The sequence below is a fragment of the Gallinula chloropus genome (genome assembly GCF_964237585.1).
Source record: "Gallinula chloropus genome assembly, chromosome: 4".
Lineage (NCBI taxonomy): Eukaryota > Metazoa > Chordata > Aves > Gruiformes > Rallidae > Gallinula > Gallinula chloropus.
The window spans coordinates 24011938-24030463 of NC_140088.1; the positions used below are offsets into that span (position 1 = coordinate 24011938).

The window sequence follows — 18526 nt, forward strand, 5'->3', positions numbered from 1 at the left end:
TGTAAAAGGCAAGACAACAATCTTTCTAAGACAGAGAAATAAAGAAAGCAGTGCCACAGCCACATTTCCCTATTCGATATAGAATGGGTGTTATGTGTAGCCAAGCAGCACTTCTACAGTATCAATGCCCAGCTTTAGACACTCGTGCTAGAGCTTCTGTGGAAAGGCCACATGACTACTGGGGGACTTTTTCTGTATTTCACGTCACATGTTAAAATTATGTTTCCACGGTGGTTTTCCAGGCAAACAGATGGAAATCAGAGAAGGAAGAAGAGTGCAGGGTGTTCATGGTCCATTAACCCAAAATTGCACTGACGAGTCTCAGTCTCAGCCCTTCAGTCCAGCCTCTCCTCAACATCAGGAGAAGGAAACAGGCTCCTTGAGCAGGTCCAACAGCTGATCCACCCTGGGGAGCTATATCTGCAAACCTCATTCAGCAGCAACATTAGGAAGACATGATTCACCTCTGGCAGCTTAGACAAGCTCATCTACTCAGTGGTATCTCCAAGACATACTATTTCTAATTGCTTTGTAGGGATATATTACCTGTTCCCTTTCCCCTCCCAAGCTAGACACAAAAAAGGACATTCCCCCATCTGTCCCTCAGATCTGAGAAAGAGATGCCATGGTGCAAAGCTGACAAAAACGGCACTGCATTCAACAATGTGGCCCTAGGCACTGTCACAGCCCACAGGAACCCCAGGCCAGGGACTGTGCAAAGAACTCACATCAATCTTCAAAAAGGGTCTATGATCCTGGCAACCATGTACATGCATACCACGTACTTTGGTAGAAGATGTGATAACACACATTGTAGAGGGTCTACTTATCTCTCAACTCTACAGAAAGTCATGCTGTTGTAGCAGCTAGATCTTTACATACTTCTGAGGAGCCAGGCTGATGAAGTAACTGCTTTACAGGCAGTGCATGCACAGACACATACAAACTTATTCGTTTTCCCTTCCACCACAGACCACTTAGTTCTCGTGCTTATAGGCAGCTGGAGCAAAGCAACATTACAATAAGAAACTGTACAAAGTTGGAAACCTAAAGTAAAAAAGGGTGCAGTTTAGTATAAACTCCATGTTTACTTCCAAGTGAAAGGCAGAATTTCCTTACTTGTATACTGGCTTATTGACACTCCTTCTCCTTCAGTCTGACCATCAGCTGCTACTGCAAATACTGTGAAATTGTACATTGTCCCAGGGATTAACTCAGTAATTTCCACTTCAGTGAGACTGGACGTCACGTTCTTAACAGAGGGACCATTTTCAACCTCTATCCTGTACGTGTAGGAGCTGGAAGCTGTGTCGGTCACCATCCATGTTAAGTTGATGGAAGTCTCACCAACGTACTCTGCCTTGAGATCGAAAACTGGTCTGGGCCCTGTGGAAGGCAAGACAACAATCTGTCAGCCTGCAAGAACATCCACTCACATACATGGACAGAAGACACACGGGCACACTGCTACTTCACTCTCTTCTCATCACTCATTGTTCAGAGTGCCGGAGCATCCCAACAGCATCCCCAGATGTTCCTAGAGGCTTTTGCATCAGTGGGCAGCTAAGAGAGAACTGGAGTCATTCTGAGTGGGATTCTCCCCCAATTTGTCACTCCAAAGCAGAAGTAGAGGTCACCAGTGTTCCAACCCTCCCAGGGCTTTCCTTGGGAATCCATAGAGAGGTGGGCAGGAAAGAGGTGAGTATGATGGAAGTATGAAGGAAAGAGGTTTTCTTGTTTTGTACATTTGGTTTTTGGCTTTTATGGGGGTAATTTTTTTGTTTGGCATAGGGGGATTGTAGGAGGTTTGATTTAAAAAACCCAAACCAACAAACACACAGCACCCCCCCATTCCCCCACCCAAAAAAAAAACCCTACATAAAAAGACCACAAAAAAACCAGGGCTGTGATGCTTCTTCTACATTAACACCCCATTCTTAACAGCAAGCCCAAGACAGCCTTCAATTTTATTTCAACCCCCAGACAGGTAGGCAGAGCCCTGTGCTGCACAACAAAACACAGACCACCCAAACAAGGCTACAAGAAACTGTGACTTACTTGTATAAAGCATTGTGGACACTCCTTCTCCTTCTGTCTGACCATCAGCCGCTACTGCAAATACTGTGAAATTGTACATTGTCCCAGGGATTAACTCAGTAATTTCCACTTCAGTGAGACTGGACGTCACGTTCTTAACAGGGGAACCATTGTCAACCTCTATCCTGTACGTGTAGGAGCTGGAAGCTGTGTCATTCACCACCCACGTTAAGTTGATGGAAGTCTCACCAACGTACTCTGCCTTGAGATCGAGAACTGGGCTGGGCCCTGTGGAAGGCAAGACAACCATCTGTCAGCCTGCAAGAACATCTGCTCACATACATGGACAGAAGACACACGGGCACACTGCTACTTCACTCTCTTCTCATCACTCATCATTCAGAGTGCAAGAGCATCGCAGCAGCAGCCCCAGATGTTCCTGGAGGCTTTTGCATCAGTGGGCAGCTAAGAGAGAACTGAAGTGGAGTCATTCTGAGTGGGATTCTCCCCCAATTTGTCACTCCAAAGCAGAAGTAGAGGTCATTATCCCAGTAGGACTCCCAGGGTTTCATCTGGGAATCTAGTGCAGTTTGGCAGGAAAGAAGAGCACATAGAAGCACATAGCAGCATACTCTCAGTTGGAAGGGACCTACAGTGATCATCTAGTCCAACTACCTGACCAGAAGTTAAAACATTATTACTAGAGGCATTGTAAAAATGCTTGGGGCATTGATCATCTCTCAGGGAAGCCTGTTCCAGTGTTTGACCACCCTCTGAAATGCTTCCTAATGTCCAGTCTGAACCTCCCCTGCTGCAGCTTTGAATTATTTGCAATGAGTCCTGTCACTGGATCCCAGGGATAAGGGCTTAGCACCTCCCACTTCATGTCCCCACCTCAGGAAGCTATAGAGCCAGGAGGTCTCCCCTCAGCCTCCTTTTCTCCAAACTAGACAAACTCAGAGTCCTCAGCCGCTACTCACAGGACATTCCTTCCAGCCCTTTCCCCAGCTTTGTTGTTCTCCTCTGGGTGCATTCAAGGACCTTCACATCCTCCTTACATTGCAGGGCCCACAACTGCACACAGTACCCACGGTGAGGCCACACCAACGCTGAATACAGTGGGAGAATCCCCTCTCTTGACACACCCCAGGATGCCACGTGCCCTCTTGGCTACCAGGGCACTCTGCTGATGCGTATGGAGCTGCTGTGCCCAGCACCCCCAGACCCCTTTCTGCAAGGGTGCTCTCCAGCCTCCTCTCCCAGCGTATGCTCAAGCCTTACTCTGTCTTACTCTGTCCCAGACACACAATGTGGCATTTGCACTTGCTAAATTTTATCCCATTGATCAATGCCCAATGCTCCAATCTGGATAGACCCCTCTGCAAGGGCTCTTGTCCCTCAGGAGAGTCAACAGCACCATCCAGCTTGGTATCATCAGCAAACTTGCTACTAGTGCATTCAACTCTGAATCCAGGTCGTTGATAAATATTTTGAACAGAGCTGGCTCAAGAACTGAACCCTGAGGAACACCCCTGGTGACTGGTTGCTGGCCAGATGTAGCCCTATTCACTACAACCCTCTGACCCCTGCTCTTCAGTCAATTCTTCAACCAGTGCGCTGTGAATCTGCTCGTCCCACCACTGGACAACTTGTCAGAAGGATGCTGTGAGGGACAGTATCAAAAGCCTTACCAAAATCCAGAAAAACTACATCGACCATCTTCCCTTCATCAACTAGGTGGGCAACCCTATAATAGGATATCAAATGAGTAGAGCAGGACTTTCCCTCTGTGAACCTGATAATAGCATTATTCTTTAAATGCCTTTCAATTGTACCCAGTATGGTGACTTCCAAAATTTTTCCAGGAACTGATGTTAGACTAACAGGCCTGTAGTTTCCCATAGCTTCTAAATACCCTTCTTGTAAATTGGGAACACCGGCTAACTTCCAGTCAGAAGGGACCTCCTCAGGCTCCCAAGATCTTCAGTAGATGATCATGAGAGGCCCTGCCATAACATCTGCTAGCTCCTTCAGTACTCTGGAATGAATACTATCAGGCTCCATGGACTTGTGAACATTCAGCTGACGCAGCCGGTCCCTTAAATTTCAGTGTCCACAAACTGAAAGCCACTGTTCCTGTAGTCATGGACCTCTGACTCCAAGGACCACGCAGCTGAAGGTCTAACCATGTTAAATATTGAAGCAAAAAAAGCACTGAATGCTTCTGCTTTGTCTTCATCCCTATTAGTACAGGTGACCACCTTCAACAAATATCAGTCCAATGTTTTCTTTGGAGCACCTCTTGCTATTAACAGACTTGAAAAAGCCTTTTCTTCTTGTCTGACACACTACAGGCTAGTTTACACTCTAACTGAATTTTAATCTTGTGTCTTCTGACCTGCACATATGAACTACAGCTCTGTAATCTTCCTGTAAAGCCTGACCTTCCTTCCAGAGATCATAGAACTTCGTTTGCCTCTTCAGCTCCATGAAGATTTCCTTGTTCAGCCAAGCTGGTCTTCTGATTCACTTGACTCACATCACAGTGGAATTGCCTGCTCCTGTGTTTTTAAAAGGTGGTTCTTAAAACCTGTCCAGTACTCGTGGGCTCCTAAGCCCTCAAAAGCAGATTCCTAGAGTACCCTGCTAAATACTCCCTTAACAGCTTTACGTTGTCTCACTTGAAGTCCAGGATAGCAACTCTGCTGTCTTTTTTTGTCTTATTCCACTGAAAATTTTAAATTCCACCATTTCATGACCCAAGACGGACACATCTTCCTCAAGTCCCTCTCTATTCACGTATAGCAAGTCTAGGAGGGCCCAGTTTCTCATTGGTTTCCTGAGTCCTTCAGAAGTAGTGTATTTCCCACATAAATGGGAATGTGGCTGAGGGGCTGGTGCCGCCTCAGGAACTTTGGGTTTTTCAGTCACGGGGCGGTTTGCTCAGCACCTGGTCTGATGGCTGCAGACGGGCATCACCAGTCTCCAAGAGGAAAAAGAATCCTAGCTCAAGAGCTGGCAAGCCTCACTGACAGGGCTTTAAACTAGGTAGGAAGGGGGAAGGGGATACAATGAGGCTTGCTAGGGTAGAGCAAGTAGCCTCTAGCTTTATACTAGATTCAAAGGTGGAAGAGGGTCAAATTCAACGAGATAGAGAAGAGCTTGGGGATGCTGAAATTCTACAAGATTGTAGGGAAATATCCCTGAAGTGTCCCATAGGAACTTCTGGGGACTCCTCAGAAGAGGCATTATTGCTGACCCCAATTCCGGAACCTTCTAATGCCCCTCTAGGAAGCAGTGAGGGAAAACTTCAGATGCCTCCCAGAGGTTTGAGGGAGGGCTCCTCAAAAAAGGTAGTGAGTCAGAAAGCCCAGTTGAAGTGTCTTTACACCAACATGCACAGCATGGGTAATAAGCAGGAGGAATTGGAAACCGTGATGTCACTGGAAAATTATGATCTAGTTGCAATCATGGAAACATGGTGGGATGATTCCCACAGCTGGAATACCCCTGTAGAAGGGTATCACCTTATTAGAAGGGATAGGCTAGGAAGGAAGGGTGGTGGAGTTGCCCTCTATGTTAAAAAGTAGACTGTGAGGAGCTCTCTCAGAAGTGGTCAGGAGCAGGCTGAGAGCCTGTGGGTCAGAATTAGGGATGGGACTAATAAAGGACAGCTGGTGATAGGGGTCTACTACAGGCCACCTGATCAAAGGGAGACTACTGACTAGGCCTTCCTCCTTCAGCTGCAGGAGGCATCGCGGTCACAGGCACTCATCTTGATGGGGGACTTCAACCACCCGGACATCTGCTGGGAAAACCACACAGTGAGCTGCAAGAGGTCCAGGATACTCCTGGAGTCCGTGGATGACAGCTGTCTGGTTCAGGTATTGGACAGACTGACCAGAGGTGATGCGTTGCTGGACCTGGTGCTCACCAATGTGGGGGAGATCATTAAAGGTGTTAAGATCATAAACAGCCTGGGCTGCAGCGACCATGCCCTGGTGGAGTTTGTGATCTTGAGGAATGTGGGCCTGGTGAAGAGTGGGATCAGGACCCTGAACTTTAGGAGCGCAAACTTTAGGCTGTTTAAGGAATTGTTGGCCAAGATCCCCTGGGAGGTGGTCCTTAGAGACAGAAATGTTGAGGAGAGTTGGCTACTCTTTAAGGATGCCTTTCTGAGAGCTCAAGAGCTCTCTGTCCCTCTGAATAAGAAAGTGGGCAGGAGGGGCAGGAGGCCAGCATGGCTAGGCAAGGACCTGCTGGTCAAACTGAAGGAAAAGAAAGGCAAGTACAAATTCTGGAAACAAGGGTGCGTTGCCTGGAAAGAATACAGGGATGCTGTTCGGACTTGCAGAGACGGGATCAGGAAAGCCAAGGCACAGGTGGAACTGAACTTGGCGAGGGATGTTAAAAACAACAAGAAGGGATTTACAGGTCCATTGGCCAGAAGAGACAGGCCAAAGAGAACGTACCCCCCTTGGTAAATGAGAAAGGAGAATTGGCTACAACCGATGTGGAGAAGGCTGAGGTACTGAATGAGTTCTTTGCCTCAGTCTTCTCTGGCAGCCAGGATTCTCATAATTCTCAAATCCCAGAACTTTGCATCCCTGGACATCTAGGTGGGAACTGGGGGAGTAAATCCTCCCCCACTGTAAGAGCAGAGCAAGTCCGTGACTGCCTCATGAGACTGAATGTCTACAAGTCTATGGGGCCAGATGACACGCATCCCAGGGTCCTGAAGGAGCTGCTGATGTGGTTGCTGAGCTGCTCTCCATCATATTTGAGAAGTTGTGGCTGTCAGGAGAGGTCCCTGGGGACTGGAAAAAAGGTCATGTCACTCCCATTTATAAGAAAGGGAGCAAGGAAGACCCAGGGAATTACAGGCTGGTGAGCCTCACCTCTGTGCCTGGGAAGATCATGGAACAGATCCGCCTGGATGACACGTTGGAGCACATGAGGGATGAGCGAGTGGTCTGGGACAGCCAGCACAGCTTCACCAAGGGGGAAGTTTTTTACGGAGAGAGTGGCAAGGTGCTGGAACAGGCTGCTCAGAGAGGTGGTGGATGCCCCATCCCTGGAGGTGTTCAAGGCCAGGTTGGATGGGGCCCTGGGCAACCTTGTGTAGATCCAGGCTGGAGGCTGGTGGCCCTGCCTGTGGCAGGGGTTTGGAACTCTATGACCCTTGGGGTCCCTTCCAACCCAGACCATTTTATTCTATGATTCTAAAGAGATACAAGGAGATGAGGACAGAGGGGAAGGAAAGTGGATTTTGTTTGTCTGGTTTTGCCTCTTTTCTTTTTTTTTTTTTTTTTTTAGAGCAGGTATAAGTTTCTTTCAAACATTAAGACCCCATGCTTAATAGACAGCACAGATTAGGCTCCAGGACTAAAACATCGTATCTATACACAATAGTCTTCTATTTCAACCCTCAGAGAGGTAGGTAGAGCCTTGAGCTTCCCAACAGAACAGGGCTGCAAGAAACTGAGACTCACTTGCACAAAGGCTTATGGATACTCCCCTCCCCCTTCTGTCTGAACACCATTTATTACTGCAAATACTGTGAAATTGTACATTGTCCCAGGGATTAACTCACTGATTTCAGTTTTGGTGACCCTACATGTCAGGTTTGTAATAGAGATACCATTTATAACCTCTATCCTATATACATAAGAGTTGGAAGCACTGTCACTTGCTGTCCATGTTAAACTATGTCAGCCCCAGCATATTCAGCCTTGAGATCAAGAAACAGGCTGGGCTCTGTGAAAGAACAGAAATTCATTCTATAATTCTATATTAAGGGTGTCCCTGCTTACTGCAGGAAGGTTGGACTAGATGACCAACCTACCTCATTCTATGACAGACAAAACAATAATTTGTCATGACAAAGAAATAAAGAGCCACACACACATTACTCCCTATTCCACACAGAATGAAAATTACTTGTAGCCAAGCAGCGCTTCTGTAGCAGCACTGCATCTCTTCAGGTTCATGCAGCCAAGTGTCACTGCAGTAAAAGATACTGCTAAGCTGGAAACCCAGGGTTAAAACACAGGGCTGTTTAATTCAAACTGCAAGCTTACTTGCAATTGAGAGGCACCAGCAGTTCCTTACTTGTATACAGGCTTATTGACAATCCTTCCTCTTCACTCATAGTGTTGACTGGTCTTGCAAATACTGTGAAATTGTACATTGTCCCAGGGATTAGCTCAGTAATTTCCACTTCAGTGAGACTGGACGTCACGTTCTTAACAGAGGGACCATTTTCAACCTCTATCCTGTACGTGTAGGAGCTGGAAGCTGTGTTGTTCACCACCCATGTTAAGTTGATGGAAGTCTCACCAATGTACTCTGCCTTGAGATCAAGAACTGGGCTAGACCCTGTAAAAGGCAAGGAAAACAAATAAATTAAAAACCCCAAACTTTTAACCTGCAAGAATATTTGCTGCCAAGCACATAAAGCACTATCCTGCCCACCCTGCCTAAATAACAGGTTTCTATAAAACAGTAGTCAGCGTGGGGAAATAATCAAGCCATCCTTTCATGTTGCAAAATCTGCTTGCTGACTGCAGTGTACTCTCCCTTTAACTCCTCTAGTTTCATTTCATGTCAAGGAGTAAAACTGTCTAGGTGTGGCAGTGATTACCAGCCTGCCTCAGCTGTCAACTTCATGCCAGGTGCTGAAACAGACTGGAACACTGAGCTTGCTGTTATTTTTTTTGCTAAGCTGGCTATCCCACAGAGAACAGGCTTTCTAGCTGCAAGATTCACACAGCTCTCCCCTTCATACTAGGTAGAGCACTTCAGGTGTTTTCTGACTGTATTTCAAATCTATGTGTCAAAGTATGTTTGAAGAGTTGCAGCTGTAACAAAAAGCTGTAAAAAAGGGAAGGGAGCCCAAGTCAGTGATAAAACTATTTCTAGGCCACGTGACAACTGCAGCATTAAACTGCACTCCCAGTCAGCTGTGCAGATAACATTTCTTTGGCTCATTCTCCACTCTGGTGAAGCGGTTGGATCCACACCCCTGCAAAGCCTTTTTGGACTCCGGACTGGAGTTTGGACTTAAAATGCTAACGCAACATAAAAGCACAAACCACCTTGAATATTCACATCCCAGTCACATTCCAAACCACTTACGGGTGACAGTGTTCCAAGCACTCATTGCCCTGTAGGACAGTGACACATCCCCAGATGATTCTCCACCTCCATAGGTTTTGTTCTCACTAGCAGAGTCAACTGATAAGTTATCGTTACCACTGGTTCCTGTTTCTGCTATTAAATTTTTTGAGGTGCAATTCCCAGTGCCTGAAAGAAAGAATACAAAGCAATAGGTATCTTGGCAAAACTTCTGGGTTTCCCACTTGCAAAAGCATAGTCATCTACTGATACCGTGTATAGACTCACAGTCTGTTTCCCCACTTTGTTCTCCTACAGAGATTTCTCCACACACTTCCTGGTTTTACCCCTTTTAATTGAAATCAAGTTGTCTGACAGAAGTTAAGAGACTGCCACAGTATTTCAGCCATGCACCTCTACTCATGGTTTGTGTGAGAGCTGCCCCGATCTGCTCTTTTTTCTGTGCAGTTTTGTTTTCAAAGAACAGAACAAACGCGCGGTCACGCTCTATGTGTGTATTCTTCTCACAGACTATCTGAAGCTAGCTGCTTGACTTAACCTGGCATAGCAATTTTGGCTCTTCCCCTCAACATATGAGTGAAAGAGTTCTCATATTCAGGCAGTGTGTTCCCACCAGAAAGGGGGAGACATGGTACATCTACTGAAAAAAGCTTTAGGTTGATTAGTGCAGCCCAAAGTGTGGGGAGAGTTGATTCAGACCCTAAAGTGCAATGGCTAACGCATGCAAGTCTCATGTTCAGCGTTAAGGTAGAACTCACCTGCAAGTACTTTCAGAAATTTTTGCTTCATTTGTCACCTTGGCACATACTGCAACTGCAGTACTCACTTCAGAAAATCTTTAAAGCATCACTTTACGTGTCTGGTTTGGGTTTTTTTTTTGGTTGGTTGTTTTGGGTTTTTTTTTTGGGGGGGGGGGGGGGGGGGCTGTGTTTTGTATTGCCTTTAAGTATATTTTCCTGTCTTCCTAAGTACGTTATATCTATGCTTGATTTTACCAGAGCGCTTCACAAACTCAAAAACAAAGGGATTAAAGTGTACATTTATTTCTTTAAATATCTTTGAATGCATTGAGGGAACTGCAGTCACTAAAATAAGTTTACAATTTGGAAAACTATTTCTAAAAACTCTTTTCAGCAAGTTGTTTTTTTGGTTTTTTGGTTTTTTAATATTTGGATGATACTGTTAAAAATTTCTTAAAATAAACATAATGAGAGTTATATTAAAAAAATGTAATTGAGCAACAGAATGGTACTTACAGACAATTGTACATCTGACCTGGAAAACAAAAATAAGTAATAGAAATTAAAACTTCCAAACTACTGAAAGCTAAAATAAAATAAGGATTGGTTTCATTAAGACATGAGGGGAAATCAGTTTAAAAAAACAAAACAAAACAAAAATCACAGCCTATTGTTGCACTCCAAACTTTTCAACTTGAAAAAGAGACATCTACTGACAAAAAGCATACCAAACTACTAGAGAACCCCCTCTATAAGCATGTTGGCAAAATGTTAGTTACAATTAACTTTTTTAATCCGTTTATTTTGTCACACAGCCAGCTTGTATAACATATGCTGATTTTTTTTTGCATTGTAAATTTTAAAACACACCCTACAATTTAGTTAGCACCTTCAACACCATCCAACAAAAAACCAACAGACATGAATTAAGGCTTTTTTTATCCGTAAGATTTTTCCTTTCATCCCATTGCCGTTGTTATTCTCACAAAATATTATTTTGCATTTTCTGAAACAAACTTGTTATATCCAAAGTCCAAAAGGCTTAATACATATTCTGAAATCCATCTGGTCTATCAGAAAGTACCAGCAGTTGCCATTTAACTGCAACCTGAAGCTGCTTTGCTAGGAAGTGATACCGACAAGCACACCGGAGCTTTGCTTTGACAATGTCTTTTCAGTCTTACAGCTCCACGCTTTGCTTCCAAATAAACCCTTTCCCTTCCTGCTCGGTGCCAACCGGCCTGTAAATCACATTCTTCATCTCCCTCCAGATGGCTGCACAAAATGCTCCTGGAGTGAAACGAAAGCCCCAGACAGAGGTCTGGAGATGCTCAAGAGGACAGCTGTGATTTCCCAAGACTCTGGTAGCCGGGTGACGCCAACTCGGAAGCAGCCACTTTTGTCATGTAACAAACAGATCCCTGCAGCAAGTGTATCGGGATTAAAGACAAGTATTCACCTCAGAGCTACACAAGGCAAAAAGGAAACAAGCATGCAGAGGTCTGTGTCCCAAGGACCGGCAGGTACCTGGTGTGGTGCTGGAGATCCATAGGTCACAGTGCCTTGTGCCAGGGAGGCCTGCAGGCATGGGACGTTACTGCCCCGGCACCCCTGGGCTATTTTTGGCATTATGGTGGGTGCAGACAGAGGTAGTCACCACCCCTGGCTGCTCTAACATCACCTGCAGAAGGGCTAGTCCTTGACAATCCAGTTTAGCTTTGTGCCAGATGGTGCCTTACCCACACAAAGCACCAAGCTTGCTGCTTGCAGAGGTCGATACATTTATCTAAAGCACTTGAAACGATCTCATTTTCTTTCCACCCCATTTTCTTAGCTGTTTCTGGAATTCCACAAGCTAATTCAAAATAAGCAGCTGTATCACAACAGCCCAACACAAAGCTTGAATTCCAAATCACTCACACCCTCCACTCTCACGTTGCTGGTGCCACAAGTAACTCCATCAGCAGTAGTCCCCTCACATTACAGCCATGGGCCCAAGCAGACAAACCCTCAAAAAGTAGCAAGAAGACACCATTACATCACCTTTTTCTCCATATAAGAGACTACAAAAAGCACTCTCCACAAAGAGGAGGCAGGCTAGCTGGCTATAAGCACCACTGGAAGCAACCCCTCCAGCTTTACAGGAAGCAGAAAGGCAGCATAAGCCAGTATCAAGCAGACTGACCCCCTCTCAGCTTGTGACAGTCTTGGTGCCACAGCAAGAAAGGTTTGGGCATACTTCTTAAGCAAAAGAGCATCTGTAACCATTAAAGAACTAACCAACACCTGGTCTTCTCTAGCATAGCCCTACTGACAGCACATAAATGGCATTACTTGGGACACAGTTGTCCTACGTTCAAGTGTGAGGTTCCTCCTCAACCTTTCTGAATATTTGAGAGCCCAGCCAAACCAAGAGACTATTAGGAAGTGAGGAAACGTTCATCTGCACTCGGGTCAAGAGCCCTTCTGTATTCTTTCACAAACAAACAGCCAAGGAAGAAGATACTACAAAGGAAAAAGCCACTCAAGGCAGGAAAACGCTACAGTGCAGCGTTTGGAGTAGAAGTGCTAAGCTATGTGGAAACAGCTGCTTCATGATGAACAAGAGGTGAGATTCCCTGAAGAACAGGGCAATTTAAAAGCAAAGCAAAAAAAAGATGCTTGTTTAATAAGAAATGGGGGGGAGGGGACCACCCCAAAACCCCAACAAACACCCCACCCATCCAAAAAAACCCAACCAAACAAAACCCCCAAGAAATACCAAGGGAGTAAGTTCCCGTGATTCTGCAGCCCTACAGACAAAACAGCAAGAGCCTGACATCATTCACAACTTGTCCTTCAACTACTTTCTTTTCTTTAAAACTGTCTGAAAATGACAAAGTCAGGTCCTTCTCCCCAGTTTTTGAGTTGAGGGGCACCTCATCTTTCCTGAGCAACAGGAACAACAGATATGTATGACTGAGTAAAAGGTATGCTGCTACCATGTCACCAGTACCCCTGCTTCTCGCCTCCCCATTTCTTCCCTGCCACCTCAAACAAGAAGCACAATGAATCCTCTTTTACCTACCACCATCTGATCTAACAGCAAATTACTTTTAAGCTGCACTGGCACGTGTGGGTTTTGTTAATGATGCTCAAAGAGCAAAAGGAAAGTTGTGCTGTAACTCCTGCCACATGATGACTAAGGCGTTTCCCATCATTTTATTTGCTTTTGGTTATCACACACTTTGGAAATACCCCCCGACTGCCCAGGTATAAACCAAATTCAGAAACCACAACCATGCATCCCAACCATGCAGGGCTCCTCCCGAAACACAAACCCACACAGAACAAAGGACCCCATTGCCGAGCGCCAGCCCGCCTGACTCGGTCAGTCCGTGCTGCGTGTTTCCACACAAGCCATCAACCAAACTGCTCTCCGGTCTTATGTTGCTACTTAAGGAGATGCTATTTATACAAAACATTTGTTGATTATTTCAGAGGATATTTGTGCTGAACACCTGATTCTCCTTGTGTTTCCATCCAGCAGGTCAGGATCCCTGCTGGTTTTGCTTTGCTTTTCAATGACACGTATCCACATTATTTGTGTATAGAGTTGAGCATTTTTTTAAACCAACACCCTGGAAACTGAGGTAGGGGTGGTGCATCCCCTCCTCACAAAAATAATCAACAGATCAAGAAAAGACAGAAAAATCCAAAACACTGGACATCTGAACTGATCAACAGGAGAGATGCGTACACACAACTCATTACTGTCATCAGCTACGGCAAATGAATCTCCTCATGTGTCACAGCCACGTTTCAAGCCTGATCAAAGACTCTACATTCCAGGGGAGCTGAATAATTCATCTGCAATCATGCAAAGCCTATCCTATGCTCTTTACATGTACAGTTTATTGACCAGGAGATTGTAGTGCCAGATTAGGCTCCATCCTCCTCAGTTATACAGTGGGTCTCCTAATTGAAGTGTTTTTATTATTATTATTATTATTAGTCTCCCAGGTAATCTTACCAAGGAAGAAATAAGATGTGCTGCAGAAAACGATCTTCAAAAATACAAAGTGACTGAGAAGCCCAAGTTCCACTGATATTTCACAAGACTTAGTCTAATATTAAGATATTTTTGGAGCAGGATTTAAAATGTACCTGCTGTACACATGCATCAGGGAGCCACAGGCCCTAGTTAGCAACAGGGAAGACAGTAATGTCTCCCCTTCTGCTGGCCACAAGACTTTAGATCAGCTTGGTTCTGCTGCCAAACTGTGTCCTCTAAGTCAGCATTACTGGAGAAAGGGGGGGAAACCCTTGTCAAAAGCAGCCCACCTGCCTAGGGTGCTCCAGTTTACAAAACAAACAACATGGCTTGGTTCATGCAAATATGAGGTTAAGAAGCTAGCTAAACAGTCAAAGTGAGCAAACCAAAAAATCCTAACCAAAACACACCCTTAGCCACAAATTCCGAGAACACTACTTGAGGCTGCTGGTTACCATTTCTTGCACGCTCACCAGTGTGTGTCTTGTGACTCAGATGCAAAAAGCCAGGAAATTAATCATCCCCTCTCAAACCTAACAGTCTTTCACATGTAGACCTTCATATCTTCTCCACCCACCCATCCTCTCAGGTTTGGAGGAGCTTCACAAAAATACCACCAAGCTAACACAGTGGTCTCCCAGTTCTTTAACAGCCTTTCACAAAAGCACTGCATGATTAAATTCACTGCCCCAGTAACCCTGGCCTCACTTCCTTAGTATTTTTTTCCTGCTATGTCCACCTACCATTAGTTGTCCTACATCCATAACTATGAGCTTAAGGACAAGCCACCAGACTGCAGGCATCAGGACGGTTTTAAGCCTCCAGGCTTTGCTTTGCTGATGGTATCAGCCATCACTGTTCAGCCAACAAACATCAACCAGCAAAGGCACAGTAACTCAGCCACTTGCAGATCACCCTGTCACCTCTGATATTTCATACTTGGCAAAGGCTTATTCAGAAAGCATTCCCACAGAAAGGTTTGATTCAAGGTCACATAAAGAAAGTGAAAGTTAAGCCATGGAACGCCACTGGGAAGCCCCACAATAACACGGGTGGGATTGCCCAGGTATCACACCAACAGAGTGATACAGCTTTCCAATATTTGCTGATTTTCCAGGATTTGCTATTCCAGCTGGGCACATCTCCCCACTTCACTGGGAGCATAAAGGGTTTTTTTTTATTTGGTTGTGTTTTATTCCCCCCTTTTCCAGTGTATATTTACTCTGCTAAATTAATTTAAACTCGAACTCACAACAGGTTTGATTCAAATTAACTCTAGATGATCTCAATAACAGGACACATTTACTTCCAATGAAAAACCGAAAATATGCCACAGTAAGGGTCAGCTCCACATGTTTTCCCTCTGGTATCTTAGGCAGGCACTCTTGGCCCATCCACAGAATGTTTGGTTTAAGTGGGTTTACCCTGAGGGAGAAAAAAGCTCTAATATTAGAAGTAGCGCACTAAGTTTTTGGAGTCTTCTCCTCTTTTAACCCTAAATAAACAGCTCTGCTCATGAGACTGCATGGGACCAGATGGAGATCCAGAACCAGAAGAAACATGAGCTGGTGTTTGCTATTAATTGAGTAGGGCTGGACCCTCTTTGGGCATGACATTGTATTAGGAAGCTATGCACAACCCTAAAGCAGTTGACAGCTATACACAACTGTGCGCAGGCTATTTTGAGCTATCGTGCAGTTCGGTGAAAAAGGAAAGACTATTTCCATTTTGCATGTATTTATATTTTACCCTTGACATTTCTAAATTTTGTCTTCCCTGAAGCAAGCTTTTCTCCAAAGAGAGACCAAATATCATTTTTTCCATTGGCTTTTATGAACACAGATGAGGAAATTATAGTTTGTGCAGCATCTCAAGTGAACTAAAAATGCCGTGGAAGACAAAGCCTCACAGGAAAGCCAAAATAAGACACCAAATGAAAACCTGTGGCAAAACATACTGGAGAAAGCTCTTCCTTCCTCACCTGATTTTTCTCCAAGTTTTACCTGTATCTGCTCCTCAGACAGCTAGCCTACAAATGAGTAGTTTTATGGGCACCTTATTCAAACTAAAGAGAAAAATATGGGATGGGTCTCATCTGAATTGTACATATATCAGTTTCCCTTTCCTCAGTCCCAGTTTCTCAGGTAAGTTTCCCTGTGGTTTGGTACAAGGAAGCTATTCACCTTTCTTTGCACATACAGAACAAACAAACACCACAAATACCAACGACCAAGAAGCACAGACTTTTGGTAGCAAATAGGCTAGCTGACAGTAGGCCCAGACACTAAAACACCATCTCTCTCACCACTGACACTAGGAAGCACCATTAGACTTCTTTCCAACGGCTTCCACATCAAACACCAGTTTAAACCCTTCCCATGCAACCCAGTAATAATCATTCTCCCTTTCCCCCAAACGTGCAGCTACCAATCAACTACAGGCAGCAAAGCACCTCAAACCACCTCACAGTTGAGTAGCATTGCTCCAACCATCCTGCAATCTTCCAACTGAGAAGGAAACAACAAAACTTCATCCTGGAGACAGGCTGAGAAGTTTCAACGAGCTTAGATAATTCACACAACCCAGTAAATCTTACATGTAATGTCTCTTCAGAGACAATCCTGCTGAAGGAGTTTACACAGAGAACAGTGTGCTTACTTGACAATGGCAATGAGTAATATTTAAAACAACTACTTACTAAAACCCAAATTATTATCCTACTTGAACCGCACATCATACCGACATCAGTGGAACTGTAGCTGGGTACGTAAAGAGCAGTGCCTGAATTGGAAAACCTCTTCTTTTAATAAGAACTTTTAGTTAACACTGCCAGTCACTTTCTTTCAAAACTAAGCAAGCACCAACCTTTAATTTATGTGAACGAGGCGCATTCCTGCATGTAGCCGAACAGCACTATTTTTTCACTCTGAGTCATTACTTAGGCACACCCTGGAAGAGGATACAATGAAAAAAAAAAAAAAAAAAGAAAGAAAAAGAAGAAAAAAAAGAAAGACTCTGTGGCAATGACACAATGGTCCCCCACTCAGCAGAGCTGGCCACCCAGGCAACATGGAAAATGCACACGAGAGCCAGCAGCCGCCTGGCCTTCACAGCACAGTCATGAAAATGAGGGGCATGTCCTGGCAGGCCCTGTTTCAGATCTGCGTAGCCGAGAGCAAGCGGGACTCCCAAGTTCCTCATCTCACGCAGACTTCACTTTCCCGAGCAAGCCAACTTCAGATTTTACCCAGTCCTTGCTCAGGGAAGAGTTAAAAGATATTTTTCAAGGAGAACAACAAGGAACTGGGTTTCGTTTGAGAGTTTTCCAAGTAAAAATAGTTGTAAAGAGATTTTAAAAATTACACAAAAGCTCAAATACAACATCAAGAAAGATGATTTATATTGTAAATAAAGACCAAATTTTTGATCTATGACACCCTGTCTGGGGGCAGGAGAACCACGGTCTGTGAAAAGCTTTCAGCTTGCTCTCAGAGAATTCAAAACTGTCTTAGACAGAAAATCCTTTTTATTGTGGCAGTCTTGATGGTAGTGCATGAAAGACTTCTTGTTTCCTGCCTTACTTCTGCAATTTTCCTAGGACAGTTTATCTTTTTGCCCTTACCAGAGTCCTGAACTTCCTAATTTAAAAAGCAATGAGGCACATAGCTGGGAGAAACCAGCCTGTGACCACTGCCTGACACGGAGACCTCCCAGGCTAACCTTCATCTCCTCCTTCACGCTCCGTTACTGTTTATTACTATTTATTTATGCTCTTGCAGCACATTCAGTTCTAACTCCACGTAAGACACTCCACTGGAATCCAAACAAATCATCTGTACTGCACGGCCCTTGCCCCATACCTGGATAAATCTACCCAAAGTGAGGAAGGCAAGTAATCCTTCCTCATCATCCCCAGACAGCGGCTCCGGTTTGGTAATGCAGTGTCGAGACCACTAGAGGCCCCAGTAAAACCATCAAACTTCATGCAGAGTGACTAACAGCAGCGAAACATGCCTGAATTCCCGTAAAAGTTGACGTATTCTAGAAAGTACAAGGCCAAGGATATCCAGGCTAGAGCGTGAAGGGTGGATGTAGATGTAAACGCTGGTTCAGATGCAGATCGTGGGAGCTAATGACACCATGCCGAGATGCCCGAGGCAGGCTTGGTGCAAGTTCAAGCATCACAAACCTGTCACAAGGGAAGGAAATTTTATACAATAAATTACAGGCTGGACCTTATAATTTCTTCACAGCACTCATTTACTGCATCTCACACCTTCTGCTGCACCGTTTTGTACTGAATCTGCATTTTTTGATGGACCCTAAAAGCAAAGTGGCATTTGATCAACTTCTTCAAAACAAATGCAAATTGCCTCAGAGCAAAAAGATATTTTCCAACTCTAAAATAAGTCAGCCACCTGGCTGATCTGTAAGGATCAGCTTATCACAAACAAAACCAATCTGATTCAACAAACAATGTTTTTCCATATAGTGTTTTCACATGTGGTGGGGGGTGGGGGGTTGGGGGGGTGTGACACTCACCCTTTGAGGTTTGCCCGCAACTGTCAGCCCATTTAAT

The 18526-nt window shown here is 44.7% G+C and overlaps 1 protein-coding gene across 1 annotated transcript in view; it reads right to left on the minus strand.

The window, feature by feature from the left end:
• The window catches only part of PTPRJ (protein tyrosine phosphatase receptor type J), a gene marked incomplete at its 5' end in the record, with an annotated part of 75193 nt that overhangs the window by 17143 nt on the left and 39524 nt on the right, over positions 1–18526 (minus strand). Inside the window, 5 exons of the mRNA XM_084263125.1 lie at positions 1120–1386; positions 2059–2325; positions 8149–8415; positions 9175–9342; positions 10431–10449. Of these exons, the coding sequence (XP_084119251.1) occupies positions 1120–1386; positions 2059–2325; positions 8149–8415; positions 9175–9342; positions 10431–10449 (988 nt within the window). The remainder of the gene's footprint in view (positions 1–1119; positions 1387–2058; positions 2326–8148; positions 8416–9174; positions 9343–10430; positions 10450–18526) is intronic.